This window comes from Anser brachyrhynchus (assembly GCF_964034855.1).
Source record: "Anser brachyrhynchus genome assembly, chromosome: 4".
NCBI lineage: Eukaryota > Metazoa > Chordata > Aves > Anseriformes > Anatidae > Anser > Anser brachyrhynchus.
Genome location: NC_137698.1, coordinates 2,695,529 through 2,712,725, shown reverse-complemented (window position 1 = coordinate 2,712,725; position 17,197 = coordinate 2,695,529). Strand labels below are relative to the sequence as shown.

At 35.9% G+C, this 17,197-nt stretch overlaps 1 protein-coding gene across 35 annotated transcripts in view; it reads left to right on the top strand.

Moving 5' to 3' along the window:
- ANK2 (ankyrin 2) overlaps positions 1–17,197 on the top strand; it is a gene marked incomplete at its 5' end in the record, with an annotated part of 358,674 nt that overhangs the window by 315,763 nt on the left and 25,714 nt on the right. For all 35 annotated transcript variants that reach the window (XM_080591203.1, XM_080591200.1, XM_080591209.1 and 32 more), the window contains 8 exons: positions 672–883; positions 1,769–1,973; positions 3,769–3,865; positions 8,341–8,569; positions 11,097–11,222; positions 13,543–13,665; positions 14,328–14,360; positions 16,368–16,389. In XM_080591203.1, coding sequence (XP_080447329.1) covers positions 672–883; positions 1,769–1,973; positions 3,769–3,865; positions 8,341–8,569; positions 11,097–11,222; positions 13,543–13,665; positions 14,328–14,360; positions 16,368–16,389 — 1,047 coding nt within the window. The remainder of the gene's footprint in view (positions 1–671; positions 884–1,768; positions 1,974–3,768; positions 3,866–8,340; positions 8,570–11,096; positions 11,223–13,542; positions 13,666–14,327; positions 14,361–16,367; positions 16,390–17,197) is intronic.

Sequence of the window (17,197 nt, the reverse complement as noted above, 5' to 3'; positions counted from 1 at the left end):
CAAAATCTACTGTCATGAGGTTGAGAATAGATGCTAAACTCTTTTTTTTTATTTTCCTGCTTCTTTTCACAGTATTAAACAAAAAGTTTCCATGATAAACATCATCTTTCCAAAACAAGGCAATTATCATGCTAATCCTTTCCAAGCAGTTACATGTGTGGGAGGAAATGTCAGTCATGGATACTCATTTTCTGAGAGAACAGAATGGACTTGGGCTGTCTAGGATCTGCAGAATTTGTTATAAATGTTGTTGGCTTTTAAAAAAATAAAGTAGCCAAGCTGCATACTTCAAAACGAACTCCGATACTTTTTTGATTTGAGGTTTTGTTTCCTTGATGCTACTCCAAATTATAACGTAAATGTGAAGTAGAAGGGGGCTTGGTCCAATCCCTTAGCTTGTTTGCCTACTGATTTTGGGCAAGTTATTGACTTCAGTTTGATGTCTTAAGCTTCCTTCACTTAGTTGCTGAGTCTGTCTGTGTCTGTCTTTCTTGATTTCTTTGTTTTAGCCAAGCTTAAAGTGTTGAGATGTTTCGTGTTACCCAGTAATTTCTAGACAAAATGTGTCTTTAAGTTGTGGTTAAACTGTGAAAAGCTGGAATGCATTTTGAAGTTCACGGCATTGCTTCTATGAAAATTTTGTTTGATGACCATCTTCTCTTTTGGCACAGTCCTTGACACACCAGAGGAACTTGAGAAGAAACGCATCTGCCGCATCATCACCCGAGATTTTCCTCAGTACTTTGCAGTGGTATCCCGGATCAAACAGGACAGCAACCTTATTGGACCCGAGGGAGGTGTGCTGAGCAGCACGGTGGTACCACAAGTGCAGGCAGTCTTCCCAGAAGGGGCTCTAACCAAACGAATTCGTGTTGGCCTCCAGGTACAATGAAAGTTAGAAGGCATCTTTTTTTTTTCTTTTTTCTTTTTCCTTCAGAGTTATACTGGAAAACCAGCATGTTCAGCTTATCATGTTGTACGTTGTTGCTTAGAATGCTCCTACTACAAATAATAAAAATCAATGCAAAAGTCAAAGCAAGTAGTAAGTGGTAAAGGTTTGGGCATTCTAGTTTATTCAGATTCTTGTCTGTTAACTGTATGTTCTTGGAAGAAGCACCTCATTTTGATGATGATGATATCAGTGTAGATCATAGAACAATTTCTTAAATAGTTTTTATGAAAGGCTTCAAAGCAATTCAAAATGCAGTGGTAGCTAGGTCAAATGGACAGTTTGTCATCATGAAGTAAACCAGCTTAACAGTTCACAACTGAAAGAGGTGTAAGTCCTCCTGTCTTCCCTCCTCCTGCTGAACCTGCCGAATGCATCCAACACTTACCTTGGTCAGGCTACTGTGATTGTTGAAATCCTCTGTAAATAGCTGAATAGCTTACTAAAACAGCCCAGAGTTTGTTCTCAGGAGAAACAAAACAAAACAAAAAACCAACAACAACAAAAAAACCACTACAACAACACAAAACCACGCATGCAAAAAAAAACCAAAGGAATCATTAACGTTTGGTTAAGTGTATTAAGTTAATGCTGACGAGCACCAGGAAAGGCAATAGGAAGAGGAGGGAGGAGTGAGATACAGTTGAAAAGGGGAGATCTCCCCTTCTCACTGGCAGTCAGTCATTTGTCTGCAGATTTTCTTGAGAAATTGTGCCACTTAATGGAAGAGGTTTAGTATTTCTAGCAATATATAGACCCAGTTCTTTACATACTCTATTTACAAGTAACTATTCTGTTACTGTCTTTTGCTTTGGAAAGGCTCAGCCTATGCATACTGAGCTTATAAAGAAGATTTTGGGCAACAAGGCTACCTTCAGTCCTATAGTCACGCTGGAGCCCAGAAGAAGGAAGTTCCATAAACCCATCACGATGACGATTCCTGTCCCTAAAGCCTCCAGTGATGGGATCATGAATGGTTATGGAGGTGACGCTCCCACTTTAAGGTTACTGTGCAGCATAACAGGTAGGATACAAATACTAAAGCTTTTTATGTGCATCTTGACATTGTCAGTCATAGCGGGCTAAATAAATTAAACTGATTAGGCATATGGAAAGTTTGTTGAAAACTAAAACTGCTTTCCAATCAATTCATTTATATCAGAAATATCATTTGTCACTTGGGCTAACAAGAGATATGTTACAGTAATTGTAGATTTTGGTGGTGGGGTGTTGGCGTTTCACTTAGAGTTTCTGTTTCTTGAGTACCAACATAACCTCTGCCTAGCAGAGTAAGTGCAATATAGACATAAGGTTGAAGTATGCTTCACAGAAAAAATATTGGGGTTAAGCACTTTAAATTTATTGTAACTCCAAAGTGATTAAGGCCATATTTGGTTTCAGGCAACAGGCAGTAATTAGCTGCATGCTTTCATTCTGCTTAAAAGTTACCATCAAGTATCTTTGTCAATTTTCAGACTGATTTCAAATATCATCCCCATGTAAGATACATTATGCACCAAGATGTGCTAGTGAGTCATTACAGCGAACAGGTGCTTTTACAATTTGATACAAAGGTATTCATAAACTGCTGGAATACCAGAGATGACATCTGGTCAACAAAGCAGTATTTGCATTGCCAAGAAAGTGAAACAATGATTATTTAAATAAAGAATAGTCTTCTATATTAAAGAGGAATTTGAATAAATGTCATGGATAAACAGTAAATCAGTAAGGATTCTCCCGAAAACTTTAAACATGAACTTGGTTACAAGAATGCTTCACCAACAGGAGAAAGGAGGTTATTTCCTGGAAACTAGTGTTCCTCAGTGTATACAACTTGTTCTAAGGTTTGTGTAAAGACTCTGCTATATGGTCATATGGATATCTAACTAGTCAGCTGTATATGAGAGGGGGGACAGACATTCTTACTGGCTGGTTACCCATAGTTTTTCTTTTAATTCTTACATTTTATAAATAGCTGTAACTGCTGTTGGAATTTCTGTTTTCTGTAAGCTCATTCTGATTTTAAGGTAACTGGAAATTAGCGTGACATTCCTCACCAAAAGGTGAGGCAAGGAAAGATACTGAAAAACTTGAAAACATAGTCTAAGTCCCCATCGTTCATCCTAGAACATCTGCAGGCTGACAGACTTTCAGTGGCATAGGTCAAATAGGAAGCTGGCAACATCAGAGTCAAAGAAGGCCGAAACATTTAACAGGCTGATAGGAATCCAGAAGTCTATCAATTGTACAGCGAGATACAGAAGTGCAAATTTCAACTGCGGGATCTTCCCGGGAGCTGTCAGACACAGATTGCTTGATAGACTTTCATTGGAATGTGCAAAAGAAATTTCCTGGTTATGTACATACTGGACTAGAGTCTTTCTGAATTATTTGAAAAGGAATTAGATTATAAAAATCACAAATCATAGTTGTTACTATTAGTAACAATATTATTGTCTCCCAAGTAACAATACTGATTTCACTGCACTGTATCTGGGCTAATTTTGCCATGCATACATGAATACTACAGAAAAAAACATCTTTCCTCCCAAAATTCTAGCCTCTTTACCATTTCTAAACCTGTGCTACAGCCACTCATCATTTGAAAATCATTTTTATGTGGATGATTTCTTTTATCAGGGGAAACCCACTATCTTATTAGCATTAGTGGAATAACATGGACCAAAGGAGAAGGCATGTCTGAGATAATTGCTAGTTGCGTAACAACAGTTCATAAGAATGTAAAATATTACTTAGAAGCAAGAAGATTGGAAAATTGCCTGTTTGTAATTCTTTTAAAACTACTGTCATTTCAGGAGGAACCACCCCTGCCCAATGGGAAGACATCACTGGAACAACACCACTCACATTTGTTAATGAATGTGTTTCCTTCACGACAAACGTGTCTGCCAGGTACCTATAAAAAAAACACAAGTTTTACAGTGTTACTTTCAAGTGCCTGTCCTTTTTTTCCCTGTATGAATTTTGTTTGCAAGTGTTTCCTTTGAACTATTTCAGTTAATGGTGGAAGGAACATAGATGTTTTGTTTGTGCTGTGAATCCGTTGGCCAGGTATTTTGGAAGCTCTGAGCCTCCTAGCCCAGACAGAGGATGTGTGAGAGCTGTAAGCAGTAAAACCCTTACCAACTGAATGAAATTTATGCTTTTGTCATTTCCATCTCAGCCATTACTCCTCTGCAGTCAGTGCCTGCCGTGTTCCCAGAAATTAATTAATGATGTATTCATTTTTCTGAAATAGTAATCTGAGGGCAGTTCAATTTTCAGGTAATTAGAAAAACCTGGTTTCATTTTGATTACCCCTACTCCTCAGATGCAGAAATAGGAAAATTTCCATGGAAATCCCTTATTTGGGTTGCTCATTATACATCTTATAAAAGATGTTACTTTCAGAATATCCAACAAATGAGAAATCAAGCCGAAAGATCTGTAGGCATACCAAATTGTGATCATGTAGAATCTCTTCTAACCATCTGTTCTTGTGATGAGATTGAACTGCTGTCTTTCTGGTAACTGCCAAACAGATTTTTGTTTAAAAAATATATTAGTTTCTATTCTGTTGATGATTTATATCACAGAAATGGACAAAAATCTCGATCTCTGTGACAGAGGATGCAGGCCAAGACCTGGAAAGTTTTAAATTTAGGGCTCATATTCTCATAAACAATTATAAAAATCTTGGATAACTGTGGAAATGTGACTAAGCCATGAAATTCAATGAATTTTCTTCAGTGCAAACATTAGAGGGAGAGTTATTACTATATAACTGTATAACTAAGAGTTATTGCTATTAGATTAGAATGTTTAATTAAACCTTTTATTCAGTGTTAAAATGAGTTCAGCTCCAGCAGTCCATTAGGAGAAATAGAACATTATTTTTCGATACTTTGCCACTTTAGAGCTGTCTTCCAATGAAGTTGAATGCTTTGCTGATGCGCATTTCCTGTTTTTCAGTTCCTTTTTCTTTACTAACAATGACCACTAGAGGGAGATGTTCAAGTGTGTTTTAGCTCTCATCTGCTGCCTGCAGTGTTCGTTTAACGGGAGAAGTTAAAGATTAATTTAGGAGCCAAGTGTGGAGACTGGATGCAAAGTCTGAGAGGTCAAAATCTCTAAAACTGTGAAGTCCCCAGCAGGACTGCACGTGAACCATAGCCAGAATGAGGGTGACAGTTTATAGAACTACGGCCCAGTATAAATATTAGTGGTGGATATTTCCTAATCCCCATGATGGCATTTCAATTGATTACTACTGCAATTAAGTAAGCTGGGTCCCATTTAGAGATTTTAATGAGTTTCACCTCTTTGTTATCTAGCTAAGTGTTCAACAGAGTACTTAACCCAAACATGATTTTAAATGCTGTTAAAGTTAGAAAATGGGATTTTTTTCATGTATTTACAGTCAGAGAATTACCATCTTTGCTGAAGGACAATTTAACTTGAATTTCTTCACTTGTACCCTGGTCTAAAAGTGCATCTGCCCTTTTAGCCTTGTGCTCTCCTGAGAATCAGCTGATGCCTGACTGTTTGCTATTCACAATAACTTATGTTTAATTAAATTGTTAGATGCACAACTATTTTCCCATTCATAAGACTAATTCTGTCTAAAATGAGCTTGAGAAACAGATACTTTTGTCTAAAATACATGTGAATTAAACTGCAGACTTTGAGGAATGGATGTTTTCCATTTCCTGAGCTGCATTTTTTTTTTAATTTTAGTATCTGTTTTGGCTTTTTAGTCCCTGGTGTATGGAAGAAAATCATTTGAGCATATGGTGATTTCTCAGAGGATATAGCCTCTCCAGTTTGAGGCCAGCAGAGTATAATTCTTCCACACACTAAAAGTAAAGTATCAGTATGCACAACCTTTATGTATCAAACATGCTTTCTCTCTTCAAACGTCATCAGCCTCTGTTTTTCAACCAGCCTGTTTGTTAAATGTTCCAAAGATAAGCACAGAATGATACTCACTATTATTCAACCAAAGGATGAGTAAGACCAGAAAAATCACACTTGAAAGGTATGTGTTGTGGGTTATAATACCATGTAATCTACAGTAAGTAATAAGCCCCCTGTAGATTGTATCAGCTTCTGCAGCTTCTGTGGTGTCTTTGACCTCTCATGACTTCCTTCTCCATCGTACGGGTGTCAAACTCAGCCATACTTTCCACCCACACAAATAATTTTATTTAAATGAAATGTCATCAGCTCCAGAGAGAAACTAAATGAAGTGATATCTGAGAAAGAAGGCAATACATGTTACTCATTGCAAAATGTTTGGTACATTTCTGCTGGTATGTTTTGTGACTAGAAGATAAAAGTATTAGAATTATAGATTATAAAACTTATTTTAAGTGAAAGTTGTTATCTTTACAAAAGAACAATTCAGTTGTCTTTAGAAGGGTATAAGGAAATTCTGTCATTTTTTTTATTACTGGGCAATGCCGTCCTGGCCTGACTGGCCCAAAGAAAGGATAAAGTTCCTGTAGCTTTCAGTGAAGAGGAGGGGAGCTGTTCTGGAGGCTGAAGTTCCAGACATGAATTGCACATCCACGGTGTATGTCTTTGATAACTTTGTACATTTGCAAGTATGTATTGAGGTGGTTTGTTGCGATTCACATGTAGTAGCAGTAGGAAGTACTCACCCTACGGAGACGCAGTTATTTATTCTAGTAGTATTTGCCTGTTGCTTTGAATGCCTTCACGTATGACTTGTGGTGCAGAGTCACAGACAGGGAGCCATCAGCATAGAAGATGCAATGTATATTCTAGAAAGAAATCATCATTAAATTGAATGTTAGAAACCATGATACAAAGTGAGTCAGTGGTGATCACAGCCTCTGTGAAGCAAGGGCGTAGTAGCAATCAGATTTGGATATACCTGCTTTGGGGGTCTTCAAAATATATATCACTCAAGTATAGAAATATGCGTATATATCCCCGTTCTTCAATATGCCCCAAAAAACTGCACAAAATCAAAGTTAAGTCTCTGACTGAATTCACATCAGAAGCATTTCTGATTTTTGAATCAGTAGGACATTTTAGGCTACCTAGTAGGAAAAAAGCAAATGTTTTAGGCAAAACATGTTAACATTTCAGCTGTGAGAGGTGGAGGTTCTAGAACAGACTGAAGCATTAGCTACTCATGCCAAAACCACTTCAGTCTCCCGTTCCTCATCATTAAAAATTCAGGAAACTTTCACCACATCCCTGCTGGGAGTAAAAAATTGTACGCAAATCAGGAACACCCAGGTGCAGCATACTGACATATCCAGTGCTTAACAGGAAATTATACAATATCTAGGAAAATATAAGGGGGTTAAAAATAAAAGACTGAAATTGCTTACTCTGTAGTTTAACGATGCAGTTATAGCCTGGAAGAGACATGACAGGATTGGCATTTGACTAGTTAGATGTAAGCAATTTTACTAAGATTTTTTATGAGACATGAGTCTCTTGTGCATCATCAGATGTTTAGCAGCAACCAGCTGCCAAAAAGATAGTGTATTTATTTCTCTGGATGAAAGGCACCTATTGCAAACTTACGTTTAAGGGGATATCTGAACTGTACACTTGGAGTACACCCTTCCCTACTTACTTTCTGCTTAGAAATCAAGGAATGACCGGATAAGTAAGTAAAGACAAATTCAGAGACCTTTTGGGTGTCTCTAGACCCGGTGATATGATCAATCACCATTTCAAACATATCACCAGAAACTGTTGAAATTGATGGAAAGCAGAGACCACCAAGCTTAGTCTAGAAAAGATTCAGTTCTTGGTAAAAGAAGCCAAAAAGTTGATCACATATTCTTACTAGAAAGAATAAATTCCAATGAAAACAAAGTTGAGGCCATAGCCTACTTTTGAATAAAGGAAAAGAAATATTTATTGGATACTGTGATAAATCCCCAGATCTCAGTAAGCCATCTATAATTGTTTAACTATTATAAACATATTTTTAAATGTAATATATTTTATAAACATAAGAATACAAGCAGGTTCATGCATTTAAAGTGTTTAAAAGCCAGTTGTGTAACTGGAAGCAAACGAGCTTCCAAGTGAGTGAGATCATATCAGAAACATGAACAACGGGCTGGCATTTGTACAGCAGGAGATCCTACGAAAAGTCTGCATCTGGTATTTTGGAGCGTAAGTTCTGGTACAAATGCTTTTGCTGTTGATTTTGCTTCATGCTCCTAAAGCAGAGGAGGGCTGCTGCCAGCACTCCTAAGCTATTCTTCCCAAATGGTAACTATTTTTCTTTTATTCAGTCAGTCTGGTTGCCAGCTAATGCCACAAAGGTGGAAAATATGTAATTTTGTTGTTTAAATCTTTGCATTGATTATCCAACTTTTCATTTTAATTTACAGATTTTGGTTGATAGACTGTCGACAGACACAAGAATCTGTTACTTTTGCTTCCCAAGTGTACAGAGAGATTATCTGTGTCCCCTACATGGCCAAATTTGTGGTGTTTGCCAAATCACATGATCCCATTGAAGCACGGTTAAGATGTTTTTGCATGACAGACGACAAGGTGGATAAAACTCTAGAACAACAAGAAAATTTTGCTGAAGTTGCCAGAAGCAGAGATGTAGAGGTACTGTACAAGAATCTTAAACACTTTTCTCCATTTTCTAATGTCTGCTTTTAAGCTACTGTTTTCTGCCTACTGCCTGCTACAAGGAGTGAAAAGTAAAAAGGCCAACAAATGCAATATCACGCGTCATGATAAGATGCAAGCTTTGCCTTTTGGCAGATGCAAGGTAACAGGAACTGCCAGATATGAGTGACCAAATCGTATCTGCAGTGGGCCATTGCTGACCTGATAGTCCACAGGGCTAGTTGGAAGGTTATCTATATTCAGTTGTCTACGTTTGGGTCTTTCGGTCATCTGGTTAGCTGATGTTAGAAAGGGATTCCCTTTGGCAAAACTGCATTTTTTGCTTTCTCCATAGTCTCCATAGCATCACTGGCATTTTAAGGGAACATCCAGTGTGTTCTCAGGGAAGTCCTCAGAAAAAAAAAAAAAAAAAAAAAAAAAAGAGGTAGCTGGAACATTAAACTGGATGCAAGGGGAGAGTAAATATGGGAGTGAGCTGGTTCAGTCTGAGCTCTCTGTTATAGACTTAAGACTTACTTAGAAGATCTATACGACAAAACTGCATTGAAAGAATTTGGTTTCCCAAGTTGCCTTTTTATGGTGGACCCGTTAAACAGTTACACTTAGAAACTGGACTGATTTTATGCTAGGAAATTGTGTAGTAAAATGAAGTCGGGCATTACCATTTAGTCCAGCAGTTCCTTGTTCTTTGTCCTGCTTTTCTCTGGTGTCAGGGCCAGTATTTCTTTAACTCGAAGACTGAAAATTAGAGCAGCATATTCCAACTAACTACTATGAAATCTACTTTTATGTGGGGAAGCAACACCAACATTTTGAGGTTGCTAGTTGTACAAGAAGGAGGAGAGGCGCTTTCTATGGCTTTTACTTAAAAAAAAAAAAAAAAAAAAAGCTATAGCTTGTAAGAATTGTGCATAGCCATAGAGCTTGGTTAGGGTTTTAGGTGCACAGGACCCAAGACTGAAGTAAGTCACTTTAAAAGTGCACTGATAGGTATAGCTGATAGGTATTTTAAATGGACTTTTTGCCTCAGGTAGCTCAAAACTAAGTTCTATGGATGTAGGCTAGTCCTGAGTTTAGTCCGAGTACATTGAGGTTTTTTCTCTGATGGTCAGCGTTGATTACTTAAGTTTTAATTAGCTCTGTAACAAACTGTTGGGAGATAACTTGAATTTCTTAGTTATTCCAGTAACTTCCTCTTAGAGGAATACCTATGTAAAGGTGAGTTTTGGAGTGGTGTGCTTTCCTAAACAGTTACGTTTCCTGAGCCCCGATACTAACTGGGTGTTATGAGAAAAGGGGAGAAAAATCAAAGACATAAAGGGTAGGAATTGTCAACTTCTGATAACTCCATAAATGCATATTACTAACCAAAAAGGCAGTCAACAGTAGTCACATTTTATCAGCGTATTTGCTACAAAGAGGTTAATGTGCTTTACAAAAAAATTCATGTCTGTTGCAGAACAGGCAAAGGTTTTTCTATATGGGATCCAACAAACTGCCTGCCTTTTTTTTTCCTCTGTATCTGTCAGCTTCCTCAGAAGAAATGACAAATTGTAAATGCATTAAGTACGTGAATGGCATATTCTTCTGCTTAGCAGTATGGTCTTAGTATGGTGTTTTTTTTTCCATGACTGAACCCCACCTTTAAAAATATTTGTCCTCAGTGTTCCTGAAGCTCTGACAGGCATTTGTTGTGCAGAGCACCTAGATAAAATACGGGCTCATAAAATTGAATGGCAAGGCTGAATTTCTGGGAACTAATGAGGAGATATTAATGTACTGGTGATTTGAAGGCAACGGCTCCAAAATTGGTAAGATGAGATTTAAACATGTGGAAGGGCCACACAAATAGCAATCCAAAGATGTAAGCAGTATCATTATATGGGCATTTTGGTTGCTTCAGGCCTGACTTTCAAAAGCTCTAGACCTTCCCAAATCCAGTCAAAGTGAAATCTACTAAAATATACTGTCTTTACCTGCTGCAACAGGATGTTGCAAGTTGATTAAACTCATAGGTAGTGTAATTTAGAAAGTTTTTGCATTGTTTAGGAAGGTCCTGTGCAACTTCACGATATTTACAAACAGGCTTATTATCCTACCATTCAAATCTAGGATTTCTGCTTTGAATGCTGAAGAAAATGTGGTTTTTTTGGCTATTGTGATGAGCCCAGGTTAGTGAATTATGCTAAAATTTAATCCAATTAAAAATAAAAATATATTAAGAAATGATAATTTGCACAGATTCATGACATCGAATGCTCATTTTGTCATTTATAGTGTCACAGTATTGTTACCAAATTAACAACATATTCCAGTTAGAATTTAATAGTCTGAAATGTTTCCACAGATTTTAGGTGACTGTTTCTAACAAACCTTGCAAATGCTGACAAGTCAAGGCCTAGAAATGTAAGAAATTGATCTAAACTACTGTAGATTTATGCTGAAGGGTCCTAGTCCATGACTGTGGTTAATTATTGCTTTGTTTCTTTTTCATTTCCAATAGGTATTAGAAGGAAAACCCATCTATGTTGACTGTTTTGGCAATTTGGTGCCATTAACAAAGAGTGGGCAACATCATATATTCAGTTTTTTTGCCTTCAAAGAAAACAGACTTCCCCTGTTCGTTAAGGTAATGTTAATATATGAACTATGGATAATAATTTTATTTTTGTCTAATTATGAGTTTGTGATAAAATTAGCGGACTGAATGGTCAGATTTTTTTTCTTTTACCATCATGGATTAAACATTGACTTGGGTAGTTAAAACCTACCAAATCTATGGAAATAGCTATCTGAAATTTATTAAAAATTTGCTCTAAATACAGTTATCTGTCTCTACACATTTTACCCTACATTTGTCAATACGGATAGGGCTGTAAACACAGATGTAAGTGTTCTTCAACTAATCATACTCTGCAGTAGCTATGGAAAACTTGCTTGGGAGCTCAGTAAGAAAAGCATGGGTCCTTTTTAGATATTTGGAGGTGTAGCTAAGGTTACAATGACTTTCCGCATTATAGCTTATTTGTTTGTAGTGTTCTGGAAAATTCTCGTTTCTGGATGCAGTTAATTTATCCTCAGTCAAAAGTTAACAAAGAAGGAAAGGTTGGACGTGGTGCTTAGAGACATGGTTTAGTGGGTGACATTGGTGGTAGGGGGATGGTTGGACCAGATGATGTTGAAGGTCTTTTCCAACCCTGAGTCTGTGATCCTAAGGTTAACTTAAAAGATTGTTTTCAAAAAATACAGTAAAACTATGGAAAAATGAAGTAATTAATTTTGATAAAGTCCAACTGTAACCTAGTTTTATCCCCATAGCATATATTATGCATATATATATGTGTGTGTATATATATATATGCTTATATATAGCATATAAGAATATATACCCCATCCTTATGGGTCCCTTCCAACTCGGGATATTCTGTGATTCTATGATTATGCTAGTATTCTATTGTAAAATCTTTTATGTGAGTAGAAAAGTCTGTTACACCAAAGCCCAAACAAAAAACACGTTCAGCAAAAATGAACTAATGTGTTGTCCCTAGCTTTGGAACCAGCAATGTAAACACCATGGGCCACAGAGCTCCTTTGCTTCTTTCATGAGATGTGTAGGGAGCAGATGTGAAGAAGTGTGGTCTGTGCTAGCAGCAGAGGGGGCCGCTGCCTCTGAACCACCACCACCTTCTTTTCTGGATGGAGAGATTCAGAGGGCTCTGCAAACATCTTCCAACAAACTGTGTTTTCCTTCTGCTGGCTCATCCTGGCTACAACAGAGCCATTATGTAAAACAGTTTTAGAGAAATACTTTATGAAGAGAAACTTCCAAAAAGCGAAGAAAAGAAAATCAACCCACTCATGTCATTAAATTTACTCTATGTTTCTAGACAACTTTTAAACTCTCTTTCCTCCTTCTCCTCAGTGATTTTTTTAAAGCTTTTTTAAATGTAGAACTCTATCTACGCCAGCACCTATCTGGCTTTGCATATTTTTCTCCATGGTGGATTTTCCAAAATGTGTTCAAAAACATCTGGCTTTGCATCTAGTATTTTCAGTCTGATAACATTAATGCCCATGTATCCAGTTGTATCATCTTTATCTGTTCAGAAGAATGAGGTAATGCTTTGTTGTATTTCTCCTGTGACATTATGTTTAGTCCTCCTGACGTTACGTACAAAAGCTAGAACGGCATCACCATTATCTTAAGTTCTAAGTGCTTACACTTGTTTCTGCTGCCAGCTGTGAAACAGAGGTTTTTCTGATTCATTGCAAAATGTTAGAGTATGACATGCTGTAGTATCATTTGTAGATTGTCACAGTCACACCTAGCAATGTATTCCAGCAAATGTCTTCAGTGTAAGAACAGGATTTATCGATACATTTGAGAGAACATTTTGCAAAAGCAGAAATTAAGTGTAATCTTTCACTATTTTCAGCCTCTCAGCCGAAAGAGTAGCCAAATGAACAAACACAATATTTAATACCACAAATTTGAGCAAAACTTTATCGCTAATATCAGCATAAATACGCATGCTTGCCATATGGTTTATTTTATAACCTAATAGAAAATGAGTCTTTGTTATTACTACAAAGTTTGGGGATTGTTTCAGTGAAAAACAGGTATTGTAAGTTATCACAGAAACCTTATCGTAACAGAATGTGTCTGTTCTTTTAAGATGATTACAGCATTACCACTGACTTCTGTAAATAAGTTTCTAATGTCTAAGCCTGTTTGTAGTTGCGTTTTCTCTTGCTTTAACACACAAATCCATCCATATATACATTTACAAACAAGTGGGAAAATAACAACAAAACGTATTATTTTTGCCTACATTATTTTTTCTCCCACATCTAGCCTCTTTCTGCTGAATAACTTTGAGTGGTGCAAGTAGTTTAAATGGGAAAATAGCAAACTAACAGATGCTATGTCTATATGCTTCTTCAACCAGGTGCGAGATACCACTCAAGAACCCTGTGGACGGTTATCATTCATGAAGGAGCCCAAATCTACAAGAGGTCTTGTTCATCAAGCCATATGTAATTTAAACATCACTTTACCTGTTTACACAAAGGTACTGTGAAATGATACTGATCTATCGTAATCAGCATTGTAACAACCAAGAAATGAGTAGGAGGAAAAAAATATAGGTAAAGCTTTATAGTCAGGTATTTTAAAGAGTCATTTTTTGCCATTGTGTGGTAAGTAGGACTCGTTACTGTCCTTGTCAGTTTAGGAGCTCTGTGCCTTTTAGTAATGCATTAGGCTGTTTGACCAAAATGTTATCTGTGTTTTTCATTTTTTTCTTCAGTGTTTTCAGCATGTAATACAATTTTATTGTAGCATTTTTGTATAATTTATAAATAAGATGTCTCAAGATATTTTCAATCTAAACAAGTAACTTTTAAATCTATTTTAAATGTTTATTCATGCCAACTTACAGGTGCAAAAGCATGCATAAATGACAAGTTTTAGGACATATAAGGATCATGAAGTCTAACATCCAGAAGCAATGTTTCTGTCTGTAATTTGCTTGATGCTATAGCATTTTGTGTTTTGCAATGGCAATACAGAGTTCTGCCACCTTTCACACAAGAAATCAATTGCAGAAACATACTGCATAGACTTCTGTTAAGTGTTGTATGAAGTTATTTTTTGCTACTCTTTTCTTCTAAAAAAATGTGTATTTTGCCTGCTCTGTTTTCCCCTTCTTGCATGGCATTTTGGAACTGAAAGGAATCAGAATCAGATCAAGAACAAGAAGAAGAGGTAATGTTTCTAATAACAGCATGTCATTGCTTATGCATACTGCTAAAATACATCTAATAGATACAACTTAAAAGATTAAATCTATAGTGATTTAAAAGGATCTTCCACAGGAACACTTCTAGAATTTACTGAGTTTAATTTTCCCATAGATAAAAGTAAAGTTTTATTGATTCAGCTCCACTGATTTTAGAGATGTATAATAGTACATTTTCTTTTCAAAGCAGTTTATAAACATTTTTAAAATTACTCTGTCTAGAGTAGGTCATGTAAATGGATTTATTTAATTTATATTCTCCTCAGCACACAAAAAAATGGGAAGTGGTGTTGATTTTCTGATTCTGACAATTATCCCAAATCCTAAAAATAACGTAGGGGTACAAATGTTATTAGCTGTGGATCTGGAACATTTTTGTTTAACCTGGTATCTATCTATTGTCAGAAGCTAATTCCTATTATATATATTAAACAGAAACATTATCAGATGATGATTCAATTTCATCATGAAAGAACAAAACTAATTATTTTAGCCTCTATAATGCTGTTTATGCATTTCCAGTGAAGTCCCAAAAAGTTGTTTTTAACAAATCTGTACTCTGTAAAAACCAGGTAGAAGATATTGGAAAAGTATTTTTCCAAACATTTATGAATTCTTATACTTTCATGTAAGATGCTAAACCACAAAAAGACAAGGTCATTGGTGGCTAAAGACATCTTTGCATTTTTAAAGCAAATTAAAAATTCATTATGTTAATAATAATATTTAGTGTGCTGACATAATTCCAGATTGATTTGGAGGAACGTAAAATAAGGGAAATTAAATTATGCTAAGTGTGAAGTTTAATCACATTAAGGCCTAAGTGATTACAAGGCGTGTATGACCATGTAAGTCTTGCCAATGGTTTACTTACATTCATTTTCCATGTCTGGAAAAGCAAGAATTAGTAAGATCTTACCTGAGACAATAAATAGCATTTATTTTGGTAAAGAATACTTTTAAACAAAAGTGGGCTTTTCCAATACTCACTAAAGTATATCTGGCGGGCTTTCACTTACCTTGTATGTTGGATTTATCAACAGTACTGCATAACTGATTTTCATTCCTCTCAGTCATCCTATTACCACAAGTTTGGCAGAGAAAATTAAATGTGTAGTGCTACTTCTAACTTTGTCTGCATACTTTTGCACATCCAGGTTTGCCCATCAAAAGTCTTTTCCTTATGGGGACAAATGATCATGCTAGCAGAACTGAAAAAAAGAGTCAAACGACAGGGCAACTTGAAAAGTTTGCTCCTTGAATTTTCAGTCTGGCATTGATTTTTTTTTCATGTTTTTCTCAGCAAAGACTATGTTTTCTTTTGAAAGAAAACAAATTATATGTCCCTTTTAATCTATATGCTCTGAAAAAAATAAATCAATCAAAAAGATGGCTTCTGAGGGCTATCACTGCTTCCATTCAGAGGTATCAATGGATAATATTAGCATTAAATCCTAGGCAGTAGTAAGTCTGCTGTCCTTTTCGCACCTGCTTTTCATCATCACAAAAGCAGAGACAAAATGCAAACTGTGATCTCAGAACGAATATACACAAGGAAATTGGGACTAAAGCATGCTAGGTGCCATCCAGCTGGGGCATACGCTTTCAGATGACCGTATTGGACTTTTCCCTTTAATGAAAAGAAACGAATTAGGAACAATGCGACAACACACCCAATAATGCAAAAGTTTGGGCCCTCTGTGCTGCTAGTCCCATTGATATAAAATATATTGCAAGATTTTTCATGTACTAGACTATAACTATAGCAAAGTAAACATTTTTCTGTTATTAGAAACACTAAATATGTTAAATTATGCATACCATTACCATAAATACATTCTCGGTTCTGTTTAAGTCAGTGTGTCTGTGTTTCTTGATATACTTAGTGATTTGACTCAAGCAGTATTACTAATGAATGAGTATATATTTATTGTATTGCAACTTTTTAATTTTCCCCTTTTTTTCTTTTCCAGGTTGATATGACTTCAGAAAAAAGTAAGACTTATTTTTTTTTTAATACTGTAATGCAGTTCGTGTGAAAGATTGTTAAAAATAAAGATAAGCATGAAAGAGAGCTAAGCTTTAACAGCTATTGCTAATAACATCAATACTTAAAAAATGTAATAGAAAACAATGTAATATCAAAAGTTATCCAATTAAATACATTTTAACATATAAATTAACAAGTAATACAATTTAAAACAGTTTTTCTAAGCATTTACTTTCCTTTGACATCCCTAGTGATCCCGCTATTGCTATTTTGCTTGTATGAATGCTCATCCCTCCATTTTTTGTCCATTTGTTGATACACATTGTTGCCATTTGAGATAAATGACAGTATCATTTTTAACAAAAATATGATTAATATCCTAATATATTTCATTAAACTTATGAAATATAAGCATGCAAAAAAGTGATACTGTCCAAAGTAATCAGACTGTTTAACCCTCCCCTCCCGCCCTTTACTGTGGTGAAATATGACTGGAAATGTAACTGTAAGCTTGGTGTACCATATAAACCCTCCATATATACAGAATGAATCCATTATTATTAGAATCTGAGGGTGAGTGGTTCATAGTGCCAAAGATCTCCTTTAATGAAGATGTAAATCAAACAATATATATTTAATATGAAGTACGTCTCTAATAAGAAATCACTGCATTTGAAAACAGCTCTTAAATCTATTTAGGAAAAGAATGACTTTTGTTTACAGTTTAAAGTGCAATTTCTTGCCTTTATCCTACATTGCATTTTGCTGTCTATTCCTGATATACTATGTACATGTTAGAACTGGAAAGACAAC